The sequence below is a fragment of the Wyeomyia smithii genome, chromosome 2 (genome assembly GCF_029784165.1).
Source record: "Wyeomyia smithii strain HCP4-BCI-WySm-NY-G18 chromosome 2, ASM2978416v1, whole genome shotgun sequence".
Classification (NCBI taxonomy): domain Eukaryota; kingdom Metazoa; phylum Arthropoda; class Insecta; order Diptera; family Culicidae; genus Wyeomyia; species Wyeomyia smithii.
The window spans coordinates 252,218,109-252,240,356 of NC_073695.1; the positions used below are offsets into that span (position 1 = coordinate 252,218,109).

A 22,248-nucleotide genomic window follows, 5' to 3' on the forward strand; every position below is an offset into this window, starting at 1 on the left:
ACGGAACAGGTTTATAACAACCATTGCACAATGGTCCAGAAACCAAATTTTGGGGGAAATTTGGGTCTAGCGCTTTATAGCACTGTTTGAGAGAAAAACTTTCTTCTACAAAGTTGTTACATATGATAAAGCGCTTATTGAAAAATTATCAAAAAATTAGGTTGACCAAAATTTTCGATGCAATCAAGTATCTAACTTTTTTATCTTTGTAGATAGAAGAAGAAAACCTTCATTTCTCATATTTTTCAAAAAGTTTAAAACGCTGCCTATCAAGTCTATAGTGTTTTCGAGACTGCTATTTATTTCTTGAAGGTACTTACTCACTAAATTGATTTTGAACAAAATTGAATGCCAAGCTACTAAACTGCATAAGAATTTGATTTTTTTAATTTTTTTTGCTAGGCTTTTTGCAGTATTTCTTGCAAACGCATCTTGCTTCAGATCCTCGATTGCTTCATATAGGGCATAATAAATTTCTCCTATATCAAACCTCAAGGGAGTGACAGCATCAATTCGACTTTCCCAACGCGTTCACTCAGAGGCTCTACCGTGAAAGAAGTAATGTGTTTTTTGAACGATGAGTTGAAGCAGAAAAGAAGTTGAAAATTTCTTGCACGACACTGAAAAAGTCTACTGCATCAAAACATGACTTGGCACCATCGCTAACAACAAGATTGAGAGAATGGTTGCTGCATGGAACGGATTGATTTTTACAAAAATTGATTTTTACAAAAAAAGTTTAGGATAATTAGTTTAAGAGATTATGACAGATCTCGACGTTTCATGCATTTCTAAGACCATTTTTTTCAATATCGAACATTTTACGAACTACCTGTGCATTTTTTATCGGCCGAAAAAGTGAAACTTTGACCGCTTCGAGGCACCACTTTTCGAAGTCCGACTGAGCTGAAATTTTGCAAGAAGACTGTGGCATGTGGAGTGTTAGTACAACGTTAGAACATGAAAATGTGGATGGTCGCGTCGCACGTGAATGGAAATCCTGCTAGAGAGAGAAAAAATTTCTTCGTCGCTTAAAAAATAAACACACGCATTAGCCGTCTGTTTGCCGCCCCTCGATGATTGACGAGCAGGCGACCGCCTGCTTCGCCTACGCGTTAATCCGCCCCTGAATTCAATTTAAAAACATGACAAAAATTTCAATAATTTTATATATTACGCATAGAAAAGCACGCAGATTAATTTTTCTGGTATTTTTTCTTACAATTAGAAGTAATCGCTTTTAATTTGATTCAAAAAGATCGAAAATTGATCAACTGGTTCAAAAGTTATGAATTTTTTGAAATAAAATACATCGAATATAGCCATTTTTTATGGTCACCCTATTTCGGAGCTAGTCCCCCTAACAACCCAACGAAAAAATACGGGTTTGATTATTTTCAACATAGATTCATCCCTGCGATTTTGAGCACGATTGAAGCGCTTTGGGGGACCAACTTCGAAATAGGGTGACCATAAAAAAACGACTGTGTTACATGTATTTAATTTAACCCTCTAGTGCCCAATGCCGCCATTTGGCGGGCTTCAGTCAAACCTCTAAAAAGCATCAATAAATACTTAAAAAGGGTTTATAATGCTTCATAGTGATTTTACCGAAGCCCGTCTAGAAATTAACTTGGGCAATAGAGGGTTGAAAAAAATTCATAACTTTTGAACCAGTGGATCGATCTGCAATCTTTTTGGATCAAATTGAAGGTAATCATTTCTAGTTACAAGAAAAAATACCAGAAAAATAAATTTGCGTGCTTTCATATGCGTAATATTTAAATTTATTGAAGTTTTTGTCATGTTTTTAAATTGTGTTTACTCAACTTTAAAAAATAACATATTTTTAAAAATTCCTGAATTTATAGAGTCAAGTATGCCCTTCAAAATGAGAACAAGAGATATTTTTTATGTTTGCCCCAAAAAGAATGACAAACAAATGGAAAACGCATGTTTTTTGATGAAAAACATTAATAACTTTGAGTAGAATTCAGGTATTTACAATATCAGCATTGCAAATTGTTTCTCTTGAAAAGCTCTAAAAGTCGTTTAAAGACAGTTTTAGGGTAAAACTTGAAATAAAGAAGTTAGAGCGCAAAATGTGTTTTTTTTTAAATATAAATCGATTGTTTTAAAAGATAGAAAAAAACTTTTTCTCTACAAATTTGCTTAACATTGTAGAACAAGTTTTTCTTCTATCTACAAATATAAAAAAGTTAGATACTTGATTGCATCGAAAATTTTGGTCACCCTAATTTTTGATAATTTTTCAATAAGTGCTTTATCATATGTAACAACTTTGTAGAAGAAAGTTTTTATCTCAAACATTGCTATAGAGCGCTAGACCCATATTTCCCCCTAAATTTGGTTTCTGGACCATTTTGCATTGTTATTATACCATCACGCTATGATACAGGCGGAAAATTTGGAAGATTTGGTTCAGTACAACTTCGTTTCAGGATTTGTTATCGTATCTCTTTCAGATTGATTTTGCTACCAAAAGCATTTGGAAAAATACAAAATCGTATCAAAATAAGTCATTTATATCTCGTGTAGATAGACTTGGGTGTTACAACCGGCACTATTTTAAAATTTGCTTTCGGATTTCATGATAAACTCATTTATATTTTCAATCGTGTTTTTATTCCATGCTCTTTTTCTATACATTTAATATAAAGTTTAACCATCAAATGTTGGTTTACTTTCATCTACCGATACAATAATTTTTCCAAAAAGAAAAATGTTCACATGTAGTCATTACAGTTTAGTTATAACTTTTGCGTACTTTGATGCACTAACGATTAATCTACAATCGGGTATTATACTTTTTGCTTAATTTTTCTTCTGCAAAAACATCAGAACTAACATCTAGGCAACGATCAGTTTGTGTTTTGAAACTTGTTTTGCTTTTTGATTATGTTTTCCTTTTACTTAAAAGAGTTCTTAATGTGAATAAAATAATTCATAAAAATAATAGTAAAATTATCCTTTATAATGTAACTAAGAGTTAACAGTTTTTCTTCCGTGAAAAAAAAAGCAAAAACAAGTTGTTCCAGCTGTTCAGTTTACTGCTATTGGCTCTGGCAATGTTCGTAATAGTTTCTTCCAGTTTCGAGTGAAGATCGAAATTTTTCCGTATGTAGTATTGCATCGCCCCAGCACTATTTCAGTTCAGTTTTCAGTTACTCTGAGCATTTCGTGACTTATCTATCCTAAGTCTTGTGTGAAAACAGCTTCTAGTTTGTACCCGTTGCGCTGCCATTCTGTCTTCATTTCTCGCGAATAAATATCTAAGTAATGCGTGTGAGCGTTACCGACAAAACGAAAGAAAGTATAAATCAGTCTTAAAAATTCATTCGAAAAAATCAAAAAGTTAAAGCGAAACGATGGTACAGAATTTAGTTTACACGCGGACAACTTGGTATTTTCGAACGAAGTTACTGCTACTTATCTACAGGAGGTGCATTTACGGTGTTGCTGATCGTTCGATCCTATCATACATTTTGCCATCGATGGGCGCTGCATTCATTGCATACCACAGCGTATTTATTTTTAGTTTTTATTCTGCAACACTTTTTTTCTGTTTAATCAGTCTTGTTTCATTAAAAGAAATGAAGGGAAAAAAATGGTTTTGATTCTCATGCTTCACGCTGTGTATGCATACTCTTATTCGCTTTTCGTTTATTCCCGAATATGGCATCCCTTGCTAAATACATTTATATGCTAATTTTTTTTTTGTCTTGCTAACAATATTTTCACAACTACTACGCATTATTCTAACACATTCAATTGTTCACATACCTTTTTTCTCTAGATCGAAGCTTAGGTGTTGCTTCCTAGTTCACATTGTTTAAATTGAGATATGGCCTGGCAACTTAACAATTAAAAGTCTCAAAAAAGTATACACATAGGATGAGAACGTGAACGGAAAATAGTCGTTTTTTCAGCGTTGTGTTTAATATTTAGGCACTTGTTGGTGATATTTCAACAAATATTGACTTACACATAATAGGAAAATCGCGAACGGCGGTGGGGGAGGAGGGGCCATTCGCTCTAAACAGTTAAAGTTGCGAAACTCTACAGTAATAGTACAGACGTTGACAGCGGCGTTTGTTTTTTTTTCTTTCAACGCAACCAAAAACTTGCTACTCACAAATATGTACAGTCAGTTTTAGCTAGCATTGCTGTCTCTCCAAACAGAAAAATGTTGATTTTCTAGTACGGAACTTGATATGATTTCTACTCTCCGCGTTTTTTTGTAAATGTTTATAGTACAGAATGGAACAAAATAATAATTAAAAAACAACATAAAATACATGCATGCATGCAGGGTGATCTTATCTACGAGGTAAAGACGAAAAAATATTTAAAAAAAATGAAAATAGAATCCTCTGTGTAGCATACGAGAAAAATTAAAACGAGTTCAGTATTATATTGCACCTCGGTTTGTTCAACTGGTTCGTAAGTTCACTAAGCTGCTAGTCTCATTTTGTTCTGCTGTTGGTTGTGTGCGTACGAGTCGGTAAAAATCTCAGTCTATTGTTGGAATAAAATTGATTGTTTTCACTATTGTATTTTGTTGTGTTGGGTTCATCCTGATTGAGATTCGTTCGGTCCAGCGTGGGCAAAACACTTGAAGTTATCGCTTTTTCATCATTACATACTAGTGAATTAAATAATTATGTGATTTAAATAAACAATAATTGGTGGGATTGCTTTCAGGTTATGTCAAGGTAACTCATGTTGCGCGGCTTTTTGTGTGTTGCTTTTTGTTGTTACTCGAAGAATAACTTAACGGCTAAAATTCGCAGTTAGTTTTTTTGAGCTTTCATGTGTCTTTTCGTTTGTTTTGTTTAAATTATTACTCGCAAATTGCGCATGAAATATCAAACACTAGGAAACAAAGAGGATAAACTAACCGTAAAAAAGAAAGGAAAATTATATTACCCGTTTCATAGTGTAGAGAACAAGACTTCGAGGAAGAATGTCCTCCGTGTTAAGGAAACATATTAGTACGAATAGAAAGGGGGTGTGGTGTCCGCTTCTCGCGAAGAGCAACAGATTCGTTTAGACAAAGGAACAGCCAAATGGATTCCAGTGGGATTGATTATGACGTTTCCATATGAGGATTGCTGTCAGCCGGGATTTCTCGCTTGATCGCCATCGGGCTGTAGTCATCTTTGAGCTTACCAGGGGTGGGAACAATGACACCCTGTTGTTGGGGGGGCAACGCTGGGGGAAGTGGCAAATGATGCTGGTGGCCTTGGCTGGGCATGGGCTGAGGCGAAACGGATTCACGATCGGAGTTAGGTCCACGCCGGGCCATCGATAGGTCTTCTACAAGGTCTTCGCCCTCTGCGCTGATATTCCGTGGATCGTCGTGCTCCATCGATTCCCGGTCCATTCGTTCGTATGTTTCAGAACCATTGCTGTGCCGGTGTCGATCAGCTTCCGGGGACTCGCGGCGCAATTCGCTGCGACTCTCCGAGACCGAACGCATATATTTCATTAGAACGTTTGGACTGGGTGAGCGTGCCGTTCCGTGCGTTCCTGGGGAGGTGTTCATTCCGTTGACTGCAGCATGAGCAGCAGCTGCAATGGCCATCGCGTGCAGAGCTTCGCGTCCTGCTGCTTGCTGGAGAAATGAGGGATCTAGCAGAGCAGCTGCAGGATGAGGAATTGTAGGTGGTAAATGATGTCCTGAATGTTCCATTTTCATCATCCGAGCCTTATCATCATCACCCTGTTGGAGATGAGACTGCGATGGCATTTGCTGCTCTCCGGAATGTCCTGCTCCGAACATATGCGATGCACCACTTAGACCGTACGGGAACGGGGCCGGGCTGCTGCCGGAGCTCGGGCTGCGCTTTATAGAGCGGTTCATCGGGCGTCCAGTGGTTATGCCCATTTTTTTCACCTTATCGTACAGAGTTCTCGAAGGAACCCCGTACCTGCGGGCTGCCTGCAGTGCACTCATACCGTTGCGGACACACTCGATAGCGTTGTGGATGTCCGTACGGGTGTACTGCTTGTATCTCTTCCACTCGGGCTTCTGCTGCTGGTGTGGGACGTAGGACGCAAGTCGGGCATCGTCAGCGCTGTAGTTCAGACGGGAGTCCATTAGGGCTTCGTCATCGTAGGACTTATCCGCGAAAGGTGATAGTGGTTCTTTCAAGTACTGGAAAGAGAAACCAAAAAAGAAGGGACCAATTGTTAGTATTCAATTGAGAATCGAGACGATAGTTGAAAATTTTACCTTGAATCCACCACCATTAGAGTGATGACTGGAATTGCTCAAATTGGTGGGTTCACGATGGCCTGGAGCTGCACCTGGAGCAGCTGTTGCTTCCACTTTCAATCCTGGAATGGCTTGAAGTGCCAGTGGAGAAGATGAGGACTGTGATGAATCTGCGGGATTGGATTGAGCAAGCACGTTTCGTAGGATCGGAGTGTCGCGGAGCATGGTCGACATAGATTGCAGCTTTTTGCGCTTCAATGGGTTCATATCTGCACTGGAATCATAGACGGAGCTCAGCATATTGTGCAGTTGTTGCGGCTGGTGCATTGTAACCGGGATCTGACTTGGCAGAGACCATCGGAGATTGTGTGGGCCTGGTTGTGAAGAGGACGAAGATGCTGAAGGGGTCTTTCGTTGTTCGTCTTGAGGTGGCTCGTTCTGATGGGAGAATGGCGGGTGTGGAGGAGAGTGGGGGTGTGTGGAGTGTTCTCCGTGTTCCCGATCGTCATGTTCTCGGCGTTCACGATCTCTTTCTCGTTCAACGGCGGTTGGACTAGTGCGAGGATACAGGCTCGTGTATGGTGATTTGTATGTGTACGGCGGAGATGAGCTGCTACTGTGAGCGATAGAGACATTGGTTGATGTCGAGATTACCGGAGGTGACTGCTGGTTACTGCTCGGAGGTGGCGGGTTACTGCTGTAGTTGTTATTACTCGAGAGTGTAGGACCACGCTGACGCTCGATTACATTGATGTCGTCCATATCGAACAGACCCTTGACCTCCAGCTGCTTCGCGATACTCATGATCGGTTCGATCTGTGCCTGGGTAATGTTCACCTCTCCAGTGTACATGTATTCTAGAATGGCACGCATTTCGAATTCTTGAACGCCCGGAAACAGAATGCTGCAGTGGTCCATCGGGACGTCCTGCAGGATGGATTGGAAATAGGGCGAATTGGCAGCCAGAACCATTCGGTGCGCCTTGAATTGGACCTGTTCGTCGACGTAGATCGTACAGTCGACGTAACATTCCATTCGGCTCAACGCATCCAGAATCTCCACCAGATTGGACTTGTGGTTGTTCCATTTTAGACAGTAGGTCTGCGCTTCACTGCTACCCATTGTGAAAAATATTATTTTATGTCTAGAATGAAAGAAAGAAAAATATTGTCGATATAATAATCGTAAAACTCCATCCGAAGCCAAAATCACATCCTTCGAAAACAGTTTCAGAATCAATACACTACTCATTATAAAACTACCCGTATTGCGATTGCGATTCAAGTTTCCCGCTGACGTCAACGGCGATGGAGGCGCCAGGTAGGGCGGCGGTCGCATGACCGAACCGCACCGCGGAGAGTCCAACGGAAAATTCCACCACATCCTTTTGTGGAGGGCGGAGGATGTCTACCTCTCCTCCAGGGACCGAACGGCTAGACACGATGAAGTAGCGAAAATGCTTCTCGTTTTTTTTTTTTTTCAAACCAATCTTGATTACGATCAAGTCGCACCGCTATTCACGGCGCGGCCACTAAAGCGAAGAAATCATCGCGTGACTAATCAACCGTGGCGAGCTTGTGCTGCTGCTGTTGCCGTTGCCGTTGCTACTTCTTGGAAGCTTGAATTTTGCAAATTTTATTATTTGCCTGCTTTTAGGCGTAAAAAGAAACCACCAGTGCGCGGGGAGAAACCATGTCCAGCAGTCGGCTGTTGAGAAAGCTGCCAGTAATTACGTTGAAGACGGTCTTTTCGTGCCTTTTGGCGGATATGAGCATGTGTTGTGGAACGATTTTTCATTCCGCATTTTTGCAGAATCGCTGCTGAGCAAATAAGGCAGCAAACGCGGTGTAATTGTACGGTAGGATAAGTGATTTGCATAAAATCGGGAGCTATTTCGAGATTAGTGTTATTACTACAGCCATACTCGAGCATGTCCGAACAATGTACGCTGAATTGAAGTTCAGTTGGCACGCTAACCCGCTAACTTTGCACCCCCAAAAAAAGAAAGTCGACCTGCAGCTAAGCTGCTCACTTCATTCTGTTTAATAGTTCGACCGGCTAATGACACATGCCCTTCCCTGAACTCCCAAGTTCGAAGTAAATTGCACAAGCCAAAAGAAGCGGGTGGCCAATTAAAGACTTCTATATATCGGTATGATTCTTGCTGAGTCGCACGCATTTGCAGGATGCAATAGAATGCGTGCCTAGAAGCGAAGAATAGGGTCGATGCTCTCCCTAATCCCTAGGTTGGCGGTAATAAATAGACCCACTGCTTACTGCTGCATTCAGTTAATTTAGTGGTAAAGTGCGGCCTTTACCGAATTCACTTTTCCCGCAGGGAGTGCCGGGAGACAATTCGCGGGGTTCAAGCGAAAGGTCGAAGCACTTTCGGTTTTTTTTTGCCGTGTGTGTGGGTTTTAAATGCACTTTTTTCTTTTAGAAAACAAAAAATACACGCACACACATATCCTCGTGCGTTGTTGGCTGGTCGTGGAAACCGGAAGTCTGTTCATGAGGAGAGCACCAAAACGTGTCATATTTAACCGCATTCTGCGTTTGCCATCCGTGCGTTGCGCTTTTCGAATGCGGTTTTTTTGTTAGGAGTGAAGGAAAAAATTCGTTATCTAGAAACAGTCGAAATAATGGTTGAGAAGGTTGGAAATTAACAACGAGTAATAGTAACTAGATGATAAATGCGTAGTTGCTTAGAGCAAGACTAAATAAATGTACCATAAACGATATTTTTCTGCTGAGTTAATTAACATTTCACCTAAACTTGATTGCGATAATACATGTTAGATTTTTAAAAATTATGCTAGTTTTTCATAACGGCATGACTCACAATAAAGATTGTACTTGAAAAAAAAATGCAACAACTACTTTTCTTTGCTTGGGAAAAAGTTGGTGAAATATTAGGTTAAACAAGTTCAGAGTGTAATGTTTACATAAGCAAAATTTCATCACTCTCTGTCAAGTGGTTATAGAGATGGCCTTCTGGCAAGAACTGCCTCGACAAAAAGTATGAGCGTGGAGAATCAAGGCCAGTTCCACAGATGTATTGCATAACAGTTGGGAATCGACCATTCTACTGTGTCCCGTGTGGTAAAATTCAAGAAAACCCAGACGATCGAGCGGAGACAGGGAAGGTGAGAGATTACTTCAAGCAAAGTTCGAGCCATTCGATTCAGGGGGAGGCCAAGCAGGTCAATTCTTCGGTCTGGTTCGTCCAGCAGACAATAAAGCGGGCCGTATTTCGTGTCATTAAAATAGGAAAGGCTCCCCGATCAAACGATTATAACAAACGGTTAACACAAATATATCTGAACTTGATAGAAATAGCAAAGCCTGTAATATTCTTGATATGCCAGAATGATAAAATGTACCGAATTATATCAAATTCTGTTATCATACACTTAAGTGTTCAAAAGTGTGTTTTTTAAAGCATATTTATAACAAAATTTGTTATTCAATTAACAAAATATTGTACATTCTAACTAATCCTGATACTTTTCTGCCGAAAACATTACAAAACTTGTTATAATTTGTAATAATCACTAAGTAATTTTGATAGGATTTTCGATATTTAAACTATTAATGAGACCAAGTTTAGACACCGGTTGGAACAAAAAGTTCGTAGCAAAATATCAAGATTTGTTATAATCCTGATATCTTTAACTGATCGGGTCCTTACTGAACCGTTAAACGGAATTCAGTGGCCAAAACCCTCGCCAGGAAGCTGTATCGTGAGTGGTTGATGCTACCGAAATCCATCGACACATACATTAAAGCGAAGGCAAAATCAAGTCATCCGTCAGTCGCATTGAAAAAAAGTTCGTTCGATTTTCGCCGTTTGGAAACCTCTGAAAATTTAATATTCTGAGTTTTGTTGTGTGAATTGTAATTTTTTAAACTCGGTTTATGTACTGTTCAGAGGCATTACGCGACTAGTAATGGACCGGCAAAATGCTTCGCCAAAAAGTCCGCTTTTGGATAAATTTTGCATCTCATTTCGATAACGCTTGTTTTATTTTCATTTTTGCTTCACTAAAGGAATGATGAAGATCATTTGGTTGACTTTTCTTCAAATTACGTGACCGCGAACGATGGACGTGAAACGTTTCATCAGAGTTTGACAGCTCGTTACAAGGATGAAAATCTAGTGTATTTGAAAGGGTGCTGTGGCAATATAGTCAAAGATACTAGGCCAAAACCATTAGAGCTGAAAAATATCAATCCCGCCCAGAAAGAAAGAAGAAAAGGTGCTGCGTTTTTTAAAGTGAAAATTGAAAAAGATGGTGGTGATTTTCTAAGAATTTCGCCTGTGGCAATGATTTTCATCGGCACTAGAACGTTGGTTATAGCTGGTTATAGGGCTTGTTCATAAAATAACGCTGATGATTTTGATTTTGAGATTTTTTGATGTTACGTAACCTTTATACATACTTTATATATACATTTATGACTCTTATAACAACTGTGTAAATTTTTAGATTGATCGGTGAAAATTTGCGCCCAATTTGTTAAATTTCCATACGATTTTGTATGGGAAAATTCATTTTTTAAAACTCTAATTTCTAAAAATATATCGGTACATGATATTTGTAGAAAATTTACCTGAAAAAACCCTTCTGAAGACCATAGGGCGTTACGATGCTTGTAGAAAACGTGTAGATCAGATCGTAAGATCTGATTGAATGTGTGTTGAAAGTGTGATTCTCTGGGCATTGTTTCTTCGGAGAGGCTGCCAAGCTGAATTCAATGCGGAATTGATTCTGATCACGTGGGTGAGCAGCATGCTACAGAAGTATTGCTAGAAAAATTTAATGTTGACCCGTGGTTTAAAGTAAATAACTTTTTCTACAAGCATCGTAGCGCCTTATAGTCTTCAGAAGACATTTCTTTAGGAAAATTTCCTACAAATATCATGTGTCGATATTTTTAGGAGCCAACAGCTTTTGAGAATAAATAATAAAAAAGTGAATTTTTCCACATAAAATCGTATGGAAACCTAAGAAATCGGGTGCAAAAATAGAGTTCAGTTCCACCGATCTGTAATAATAATTGTTAGTTATTCAAATGCGTTTTACTCTTGTATTGCATACTCTCATCACTAATGAATGTTATTGAAAGTTGTTAGCTCTACTTTGCAAAAAAAATAAAAGAATAAATTAATATTCATGAGAAAATTATTAATTTCTCATTTTCTGTTAGTATGTACTGCAATTTCATTCGCTACAACAGTGGTTCTCAATCGTTTTTTGTCCGCGTACCCCTTGGCCCTGGTTTTGAATGTTCTCGCAGAGTGGCAGAGAGTAGTGGTAGAGCATGTTGTGGAAGTGTAGTTCAGGTTTCAAATTTGAAACTATAGTTTGTATAATTGCCACAGCCATGTTTAAAAAGCAAGTTTGAACAACAAATGAAGTATTACACAGAAAAATTGCTTTGTCCGCCATTATTGATTTTACTTCCGTGTAGCTATGAGCAAGCTCAAATCTTTTTTTACCTTCTTTGGTGCATCTTTTCACATCGGCTCGTAACTCAGGTTTCACATCGGCTTATAACTCAGGTTTTTTGTGAATTTTGAAACAAGTCTTTGTAAAATAAAACTCAATCGTATTTGGCATCGTTTGACATCAAAATTTCAAAATGGAAAAAATTCGAGTTGTGTCGGTGTTGGCTCGGACCCATCACGTAGTAGCAACCGTTGATATGTGCAGTCAGGACTACTGATTTTTCCTTCATGTACCCCCTAAAGGCATTCGCGTACCAAGGTTGAGAACCGCTGATCTCCAGTATTGCGGAAGACATCTTTTCAATTAAATGCACCATTTTTTCTAATTTTTTTTTTAATTTATGGATGTTATTTTTGAATCGATCCTCGACAATTAACATAAAACGACATATTTGTCGGAAACAAACCACCATGCAAAGTATATTCAAAATCGGAAATACCAAATCGCAAAACAAACAAAGATTGAAAATATTCACCTTTTTACATGAAATTACTCCCGAGTTAGCCGTTATTTGCCAGACAGTTTATAGATTTGTAACTATGAGTAAAACGGCCAAATGTTGTGTACTAGTAAAACTGTAACTTTAGTTATAAATTAGTGTTTTTCGCCAACGAAAAATTCTTTTAACTTAAATATCTTGCGGATTTATCTTCAATTGTTTTCGGCACATTGTCACTGGACTGGTTGAATTTAGCCTTGCAATACAACAGGAAACGAGTATCATTTTCAGATTTAAGTTTTTTTCCTTATCTCAGCAAGTGTCAATCAAATCTAGTGATAATTCCAAAGCACTACGGAAATATCAAGAAGCCAACATCTCAATTATAGCATTTCCTTTGAGGCGGAAGTCCCAAATTGGATCATCATTAGCTGCTCGTAATAATCCCAGGCAGCCAGCAAAGATCCTTTGTCTCTGCCGGCATGCCGGACTTAGTCTGCCTGCCTGTGTGAGCGGATCCTGACAACTTAACTTTGGCGTGCGTTTTTTTTTCTCTTTTCCCATCACAAGCATGCCTTTTATTAGGTTATAAATCTCTGCGCACTTTTGTTTGTGTGAAGCAAGCAAAAAATGCTCAAAAATCTTAAACCCAGCAATAAAGTGCAAAAATCCTCCGTCGTAATCCTGCGAAAGTTAGTGAGAAAACCTCCCCCTACTCGTAAGGGGACTGCTTCGAGCTGAACGGTAGGTGCCTGATCCTTTTGTGGCTTTTTCTTTCTTTCCAGTTCAGCTTTATGTTGCGTTCGTTCTCACACTTTTTTTTGCTTTTTCTCTATGCTTGTTGCACTGGCTTTGTTAGACCGTCTCTTGCACTTTTATAAATGCATAGGAAAGAAAAGTTCGAAAAGAACACAAATTGTGCAACTTCTTTTGTTAGGCTTGGCAAGGTTTTCTGCAAAGGAGGAAGTTTCGATTTCGGTGCAGCAGCACAAGTTTTGCTTTGTTTTTTTTCCTCATTTTTCATACTCATTGGTGTATCTTATAGGATTCTTGAGAAGAATCGTTAAATATCATTAACATTGGCAATGCTCTTATTACACTATAGTTGTTTAAGCGTAGGAAACTGAGAAATATCCCCCGGAAATCCCCCTAAAAATGTGTTAATTCCGAAATTCCTATCAAAATGCATTTATAATATAAAAACGACTTGATGAATAAGGTTTTTTCAGAACACTTTTGGTAAAAACAACCACTAGTTTGACTATAGCGGTTTTTTCTTTTTCTTTTTTCAATTTGCCATTAAGTGTTACAATAGTTTCAAATCAAATTTCCGCCGAAACGAAAGCGATTTTTTTCACTCTTTCCGTACGGAATAAGAACACTTAAGCGCAAGGCGCAGCAGCAGCTGGTCCGCTTCGCGTCGCTCTCTTAAGTCGGCCCGCAGCATGCCGCCATGCGCGAGCACTAAAATATGAAGCTGCGGAACATTTCTATAGGTAAAACTTGTGATGCGTTGTGCAATTTACGCTACATCCGCAGCTGAGCATCCTTACTCGGCGGTCCCGACATAACGCGCTACTTATCCTGCGTCGGCCGACAGGATTCGCTTTCCCTTTTCGGGCGTACGGAACGAGAACCACATGTGGCGTGCAGAAAACGCAGCGCGCAACGTTTTCCCCGCACATGTGTGCTGTTGGTAAAAGTTCTAAATTTATTTTCAGTTTCATCCTCATCCGTTCGCGTTGAGGGCGGTTAGGAGTTGCATTTTCACGCTCGCCTCTATCTGCGAGCGGAAATCTTGCTTTCTTTAAGGGATAGTGACTTGGCAAAAAAAAAATCTCTTGAGTTAGAAAAAAAACACATTTCAGTGTCTGAACTTACCTTTTTATTTCTAGAGATGAAATGGAGTGAGAAATGCTGCTTGCTGTTTTTTTTAGACGATCGTGGTTGGACTTCTGGTTGAAGATTCCTTGCAGCGGTTGCTCATAATCGAAATAATTCTGCTTGCGATTGGTTTTGTTGCACTCGTACACAAATTCTACCGGGAACGATTTTTGTTTTCGAATTCAGTAACAGGGGAAAGGGCGTTGAGCAATTTTAAAATTTTGATAACCTCAAACACAGCGAGTCCGAAACAATTATTGCAAAAATAGTGGAACAAGGATTTTTTTTTCAAACGTAACAGGCAAAGCCGAAAAAGTTGTGTTGCACTGTACGTTCGTTGCGTTTTTTAATCCTAAATTTAGCTGTGCGAGGTGTGTTTGTTACTAAGGTTGTTTAGGCAATTTTAGTGTTTTTGTGTACAACTGTTTGTTCCAGTTCACTAAGAAGCTTATCACTTTGAAACTTTCATTCTGTTTTTCACACTTCGTTTTGCCCGCAGTTTATCGTTGCGGCTAACCACAGTTTCGTATAAATTTTGCTTTCTTAATTATCGTGTCCTTCACTTTCACACTTGATTGCTCACTTGTGCACACTTTGCCTCCGTTGCACTTCCTGAGCGTACACTGCGATTCTGCGCCCGCTTCGAGCACTTCGAGTTCGCCGCGGGGAGAGGCAGGATTTTTCGTCCTCACTCAACAAAATTTCGTTTCGTACTGTTTTGATAGTTTTATTTTCAATTTTCACACACTGCGATTGCGATGCGATTATGCTGCTGTTGTTCCTGTATATGCGGGAAAAACGACTGTGTGGGTGAGTTCTTACAACACCCCCCTCTTCGGTCGTCGCGGCGCAGGGTCACGAAGCGTGAGTGCCCCAGGAATGTTGCACCTCGCGTGACAAGTGGACCGACCGTACGCGCAACAGCGCGCCACACTTGGGACTTGGCGAAAACACTTCGTACAAATATCTTCACCAAAAACACTAGTTTTCATTTATCAAAATATCGTTTGATTATTACAAAAACAACGCTTCTACACTGCAAAACACTCTTATCTAAGAATAGCTTAACTTCTAACCGAAAACAACTCCGTTGTGGTCGTCGTCTTCGTCTTCGTTGTCGCCCCGTCGTCGTCACAGTTGCACGTTTGCAGAAGGAATGAACAGCCTGTTTACACGTGAGCCGTCTCTCGGGTACTGGTCCAAGTATTTCGACCGAAAAGTCGTAAACAAACCCAACACACAAAAAGCACAACCACTTCGTGCGGTATTGCATATCGCTGTATCATCAGACGCCTTAAGCTACGCTAACATTGTTTCGTGTATGGTTTCGGATTTTTCGTGAGTTCCGTACCGACGACCTCCAATACTGTGATAGATTTTCCCAATTCTGCACCGTTCCCTGCCACCGCGCACCGGCAAACCTCACCCGTCCGTAGAGGATGTCCTTTTCTACCAGCCGGCAGCTTTCTACCCGTCCGCGGCTATCCCTTTCGTGCGCACACTGCACAGCACTTGCACCCATACAGGCAAACGTGAGAAGCTAGGATTGCATATTGGCTAGATGCACCCGCCCGTTTGTTAGCCCACAGCAGAAGAGGAGGTTGTGTATCGCAACGCAAACGCAACCCGCTCTCCTGCAGTACACAGTCACACAGCACAGGATAGGTACGGGAAGCTTTTGCTATTCTGCCTATGTGAAACGTATAGTCGTAGAGAGATGTGATTGCTAGGCAGAACAGTGGAAAAGGTCTGAGTGCATCAAGTGAGTGCATTTATGACGGGTGCCGGAATCTGGACCCGGTGGAGGGGATGATGCAAAATCTATCGCAGCCTGCATAGAACCGAGCGATGGGTCACAATTTCTAAGAGAGGGGATGAAGTTGCATTTCAACTTGATGCGTGAGTTACTTTGGCTGACTAGAGTCGAACTTTGTACTGTATTTATGTTACGCAGAAACCAGTTGATTGCTGGGTAGCAGAAGAAGAGTTGCCAAGATTGATCTAGTTTAGGTTTCGAGGGGATTTTATGGCAGGTTACGAAGCTGTGAATCTACGATAAGCTCTTTCTCCACTTAATCCCTTACCAAACAGTGCACTTGTGTAATTTATGTTTGGGAGTCGCCAATTTCTTATTCTGCATCGATATAAACTAGCATTTTACACAGATTTCTTATCTAACGCAGCACGTTTTGAAATGCTTCTTTAGAAATACTCACACGAAAGTCTACAAATCGTTGGAAATGCAACATCACCCACATCTTGATTTCAAAAATAGTGACAGACATTATTCTCTAGACGTCCAAATCCGGTTTCAAAAAGGCCATATTGGAGAATATATGTACGGCTTTCACAGATTTCCTGACGCTGGGAGAGGTCACATTGAATTCAAATGTCGGACATCGATTGCCGATCATCTCGTTCCGGAAATTCCAATAAAAAGATTTCTGCACTGTTTCTGTCATGTTCTGATATCTGACTATCAACTTTCGGCCTTTAGACGTGACCGAGGACCTGCGAATCATCGAATTTATTCAAAAAGTTCCCGTTCTAAAAGTTTCTGATCCGCTGGATAGTTTGTTACTGTTTTTATGATTGAGTCATACAATATGTTTGTTTCCACAAAATTCGTTTCGAAAGATAAAATTCAAATCATCGACATCGTTGTTTTTCGCCGCCAGGATTGCAAGTGCACTTTACTATATTGCACATGATTCTGGAAGATATTCAGAAACACATTTGTAATGAGTTTCTCTTTCGTCGATTGAGTGGGAGAAATATTGCGGAAATGAAATCATTTAAACGAAAACCTTAGTTGTCAATCGCTAACAATTGTTTCGAGCAAATTTTCGCAGTCGGATGCTGAAATAGTCCCTAATTTTACGATCGACCATAACAAAATGGCATCTGGGTCAACTTTTGGCTCCCGCACATCTTTTCGAATACCGATATACCCATTCGGCAATTTTGGGGTGTTTTACAGAGAACAGAAGTTTCATCTTGGTTTTCAGAATGGCGTGTGGAGCCATCATCATTTAGAGCTATTTTCCGGAAAAATTGGTTGAATTTTGTATTTCATTTGTGTGGGACCCCCTTCCTCCCCTAAAGAATGAGGGGGGAAGTCAAATCATTTTAGAAACATTTCTTATACTCTACAATCCTCACATTCAAAATTTGGTTCTATTTATGTGATTAATGTAGAAATTTGTGTTTCATTTGTGTTGGACCCCACTCTTCCAGAGAAGGGAGGGGTCTCAAACTATCACATACAGATTCTATGCCTCCAAAAAATTTTAAAGTGGGTTCCACTGCTTAAATAATTCTCGAGATATGCAGAAATTTGTGTTTCATTAGTATGGGACCCCTCCCTTCCAGAGGAGGAAGTGGTGTCAAACCACTACAGAAATATGTATTGCTTCCAAAAACCTTCACATGTCGAATTCGGTTCAATTTACTTGGTTATTTCTTGAGTTATGCAGACATTTATGTTTCATTTGTATAAGAACCCTCCCTTCCAGAGAACGAGGGGTCACAAACCATCATAATAACCTTCCCCGGCCCTAAAAATTGCTACGAACAAATTTTCACGCCGATCCGCTGATCCGTTTTGAGTTTGATCGTGACATACGGACATCAACCTATTTTTATTTATATAGAAGAAAAAATTGAAGAGAAGACTCATTTGTGCAGGTATGAAAGAAAATTTTAATATTTTTTGCAAGTGCCTGCAGCTGCAAGTGACCCGAGATTCTTTCAGATTGGGCCCAAGATACTTCCTTGAGGTACATCAGCTGGTACAGGCAATCTAGTAGACTTATCATTCAAGTAGTTTGCCTGAGAATTTAGATCAGTCAAATAACTTTGTTTCATATTAGTGACGTAAATTTGCACACTGAAGATTTGTCTTTCTCTATCCCTTTTCGGCAGAGCCCACATAATTGTGCAGGTAGGATGTGACCGGAACAAAATTTTCTCTCTCGCTCGTTGAACGCCCAATTATTGTTTATCGCTCACAACGCAGGTGTCAACACCGCAGCTGCTACAAAAATTATAATAACGGGAGCAAGATAGTGTTTTATTTGGGAATTACTTCGATTTGCGTTTTGTTTTCCATCATTTTTTACCTACATAGTTGTGTGGGCTCGGCCAGAAAGGGCTATACTAAATTTTTATGCCAAACACTTTCGAAGACGAGCAACTCCAGTGGAATAGCCCACACATTCATTTAATCGAATCATATTAGATACTTTAAAATTTCATTGATATGTGTTTCCATTCTATTGAGAATCATATTTTCAAAAAGTTTGTTTATAGATGAAAGTAAACTGTTCGGTTGCTTACGTCTTCAAGAAAAATATGCTAGTTAAAATTGTCTGCTAGAAATTTTCAGAGATTAAGAGAGCTTTCAAACAGTTTTTCGAGTTGACCTGAGCTACCAACTTGTTCGACCGTCTCTTTAAATCTTTCGCATCCCAAAGCACGTGTTTTCTTTTCTTCAATTATAATTCGACAATTGCTAAAAGTTTGTCAAACTGGTGGAATTGAGGGCATTTGTGTGGATTGGTGTTCTTTTCGAAAAAAAATCCACTTGTTGTCTCGATACCATTGCAGCACTTTTACGCTGGTAGTGGCGGCATGCAAATCCAAGCCTAAACTGACACCCGTCAGCTCCGTAAGCTCTACTGTACGGAAGGATACGTATTTTCAGGCAATTTTTTGCCTGTACATTGGGAAATCAATTGTCACGAAAGCATAGGCTTTGACGTGGCGTGCTGTGAAAGTTTAACGGAAATGCACCTTTTTCGAATGCATATTATGTTAATACCACTGGACAAATTTTAACCACCAATGTCTGGATCGAAGAGTGAAGGTTAACCCAAACTTGTGGTATAATAATTGCGATATTATTGGGATAGTAATATAGTGAAAAGTTGAGTTGATAATCACTTTTGTTACTCACTTACACACTGTAGCTGCTGCAGACGTTGTAATACCAAGTACTTCCAGAGTTCTTAAGCACCAATGCTTAATCGACAGATGAAATATTATCTAAGCTTGTGGTGTAATAATGAGCATATTTTTATAATACTAAACTAGTTAAAAGTTGAGTTAGTTCAACTAATCGTAGCTTGATTCTCCTTTGTTCGCTTTGAACTGCTAGCTTTGGACTGCTAGCTAGCTGCCAGCTAGCTATATATTAGGGTGGGGAATCGTTATATGGAAAAAACGAAACTTGATAGCAGAAAGCCAGAACCAAGATTTTTTGTTCTATTTGGGACCCAAAACAATCTTGAATTTATTGGAAGTCGATTGGTTTTGTCTCCGCTTGGCGCATTGCATTTTAAATTTATATGGAGATTTGTATGGAAAAACCAACTTTTTTGCATTTTCCATTCTGAAGAGCTCAAAATGGCACAAACCATAGGTTTCATGACTTCAAATGGTAGGTTTTTTGATGCCTTACAACTTGGACGTAGACACTAAAGAGCTAGGATGTGCCAAAAAAATACTAGAGCTGTTCGAAGTTGAGTATGGCAAAATTTATGTTGCAAATCATTTTTTCTGCCAACACTGCCAGTGTGCCGGCGTCAGTCACATTACCATCAGAAGTAACCTCTGAAACACGTTGTAGATTCTATTTACGCCTAGAATATTGACCTAAATTTGTTTGCTTGATCATACTGAGTGTATAAACTCGTTACGACAGGTTACTTCTGATGGGAATCCTACTGACGCCGGTGCATTGGTAATGTTGGCAGAAAACAAGATTTTCTGCATTTAAATCGACATACTCAACTTTGAACAGCTATAGCTCTTCTTGAGGACACACTAGCTCTTCAGTGTCTTCTGAAAAGTTGTTAGGCATCTAAAATACTATACTTGAATTATGTAGTGCATTATTAGAGCATTATTGAGCTCTCTAGAGAGGTTAATGCAAAAAAGTAGGTTTTCCCATATGAATTTTCATACAAATTTGAAATGCAATGCGCCAAGCGGAGACAAAACCAATCGACTCCAGGTAAGTTTAGGGTTGTTTGGGACCCCAAAAGGAACCGAAAAAGCTTGGTTCTGGAAAATCTATCATTTTTCCCCACCCTAATATATATATAGAATGTGAGCAAATCAATCGCTTATTTCGTTTAGACAGCCGTAACGAGCAGACGTATCGTTAAGGGGCCATCCACATACCACGTGGACAGCTTTTGGGGGGGTGGGGGGGGGGTTGACTAATGTCCACGGTCCATAAAATTTTTTTAGAATTTATATGGACAGTTGTCCACGGAGGGGGAGGGGAGGGTCAGGATCGTTAAAAATCTGTCCACGAGGTATGTGGATGGCCCCTAAGATGTGTCGTTCTGGCTGATTGAACTGCACGGCCCTTTTCAAATTTCATCATGCTCTTAGTTTCGCGGTGTGCTGCCATGACGTTTTTTTCCGTATATGAGAAGATTCTTCTTATATAAGGAATAAAACGTCATGGTAGTACCGTGAAACTTGGTTAGCCCGCCACTAGCAGAGGTCAATACCAATACGAAATGAATTTACTTTTTACACATTCTTATTATAAAAATGTATGGAAAGCGAAATCATTTCGTGTTGGTAATTGGCAGAGGCAGGCTAACAAACAAAAAAATATACCCCGTTGCTCCGTGTTGCATCTGCGGCTGCGGCTTGGATGACAACCGAATTTATTTCGTGTAGACTGGCAGAGAGTTTGATGAATAACCAATTTTGTAGTCCGGTCTATACGTTCCGATAATTATAAATACACTTACGATCAACCGTCATTACAAATAACGTGCAGTATTCAACCAAACGTTGGCTGCGTCCTGTTGTTTACATCCAAGAGAAACAGATGCTGTCATTTTTTCTAACATTTAGTGCGAAATTTTGAAAATGCGTGACCTTTCTCCCGAGCAAAGAAAGCGAATTGTGCACAAATGGGGCACCGTGAGTGGTCTTTCTATAAGAAAATTAGCAAGAGAAGGAGGTATAAGTGTCGGAGCAGTTCAAACCGCATTGCGTAAGTATTTTGAAGAGTGCACATTTACTAATGCCCCAAGACGTGGTAGAAAACCCGGGCCTGTTGATCCCACAATGGACAAAAAGGTTAAGGAATACTACAAGCGGCATCCTTCAGTATCAGTACGAGATGTGGCGAAAAAGCTTGGAACCTCGGCGAGTAAGGTAATGCGTGCCAAGGGAAGAATGGGTCTGCAGACCCGTCGGAAGCAGAAGCAGCCAAAACGAAATCCAAAACCAGCTGAATCTGTGAAACCGAGAGCTCGGAAGCTTTATGACAAACTTCTGACCAAAAAAATTGGGTGTGTTATCATGGATGACGGAACCTGGTTAAGCAGCATAACAATCCTCCAATCTTTTAGCCCGATCTTGCTTTCTGCCATTACTCTTAGAATGCACTAGGGTGGTATAAAACAAATAATGTCACAGGTGTCCCAAAGGAGATGAATCCTCCAAACTGCCCTGAAATTCGCCCTATTGAAACTTTTTGGGCTTTGACCAAGGCAAAGCTGAAGAAATATGTCAAACCAGCGGACAATGTTGAAAAATTTAAAAAAGATTGGCTTAAAGTGGTAAAAATGGTCGGAGAACACACTGTGCAAAAGCTTATGAGTAGTGTTAAGAGAAAAGTTAGAGAACTCGCGTATCCTACGAAAAACAATCCCAACTTGAATTGAAACTGGAAAGAAAACACTTATTATCTATATTTCTGTATTTTTTGTTTTATTCAAGAAAGAAGATGTATTTATGATTTTCGGAACAGTCTATATTCAAAACCTTCGTTTGTGTACATCGGCCCTAATCCTAATGTCTTGTATATCCGCAACTGCAAATAGCTTACTAGTTCATAAGGTAATTTGAGCTTCAAGGAACACCACCTCGGCCAGAAGATTTGAAAACCCGAAAGGCCATAATCCATCTTCAAGTACGTTTCGTCGTCAATGAGAGTACATGCCTAGTACAACTTCCGGGCACGTCTTTTAGGCACTAGATGTCCTGTTTTGTCGATTACTCGCCCGATAAGATCGAAATCTTTCTCGCAAGCGAACGCTCCTGACGGTACATCGACTGATATTGAGTTTCTCGGCGATGTTGTTATAAAACAGTATTCTGTAGTACCTCTAAAAACTGATCTGAGGAACGGATAATAG

The 22,248-nt window shown here is 39.8% G+C and overlaps 1 protein-coding gene across 1 annotated transcript; it reads right to left on the minus strand.

Moving 5' to 3' along the window:
- Window positions 1-2,643: 2,643 nt before the first annotated feature.
- LOC129722449 (uncharacterized) lies at window positions 2,644-15,255 on the minus strand. Its single transcript, XM_055675898.1, has 3 exons — window positions 14,075-15,255; window positions 6,260-7,385; window positions 2,644-6,181 (listed from the first exon to the last, which is right to left on the minus strand). The coding sequence occupies exons 2-3, from the start codon at window positions 7,361-7,363 to the stop codon at window positions 5,111-5,113; spliced, it is 2,175 nt and encodes a 724-aa protein (XP_055531873.1). The 5' UTR covers window positions 7,364-7,385; window positions 14,075-15,255; the 3' UTR covers window positions 2,644-5,110.
- Window positions 15,256-22,248: the final 6,993 nt, after the last annotated feature.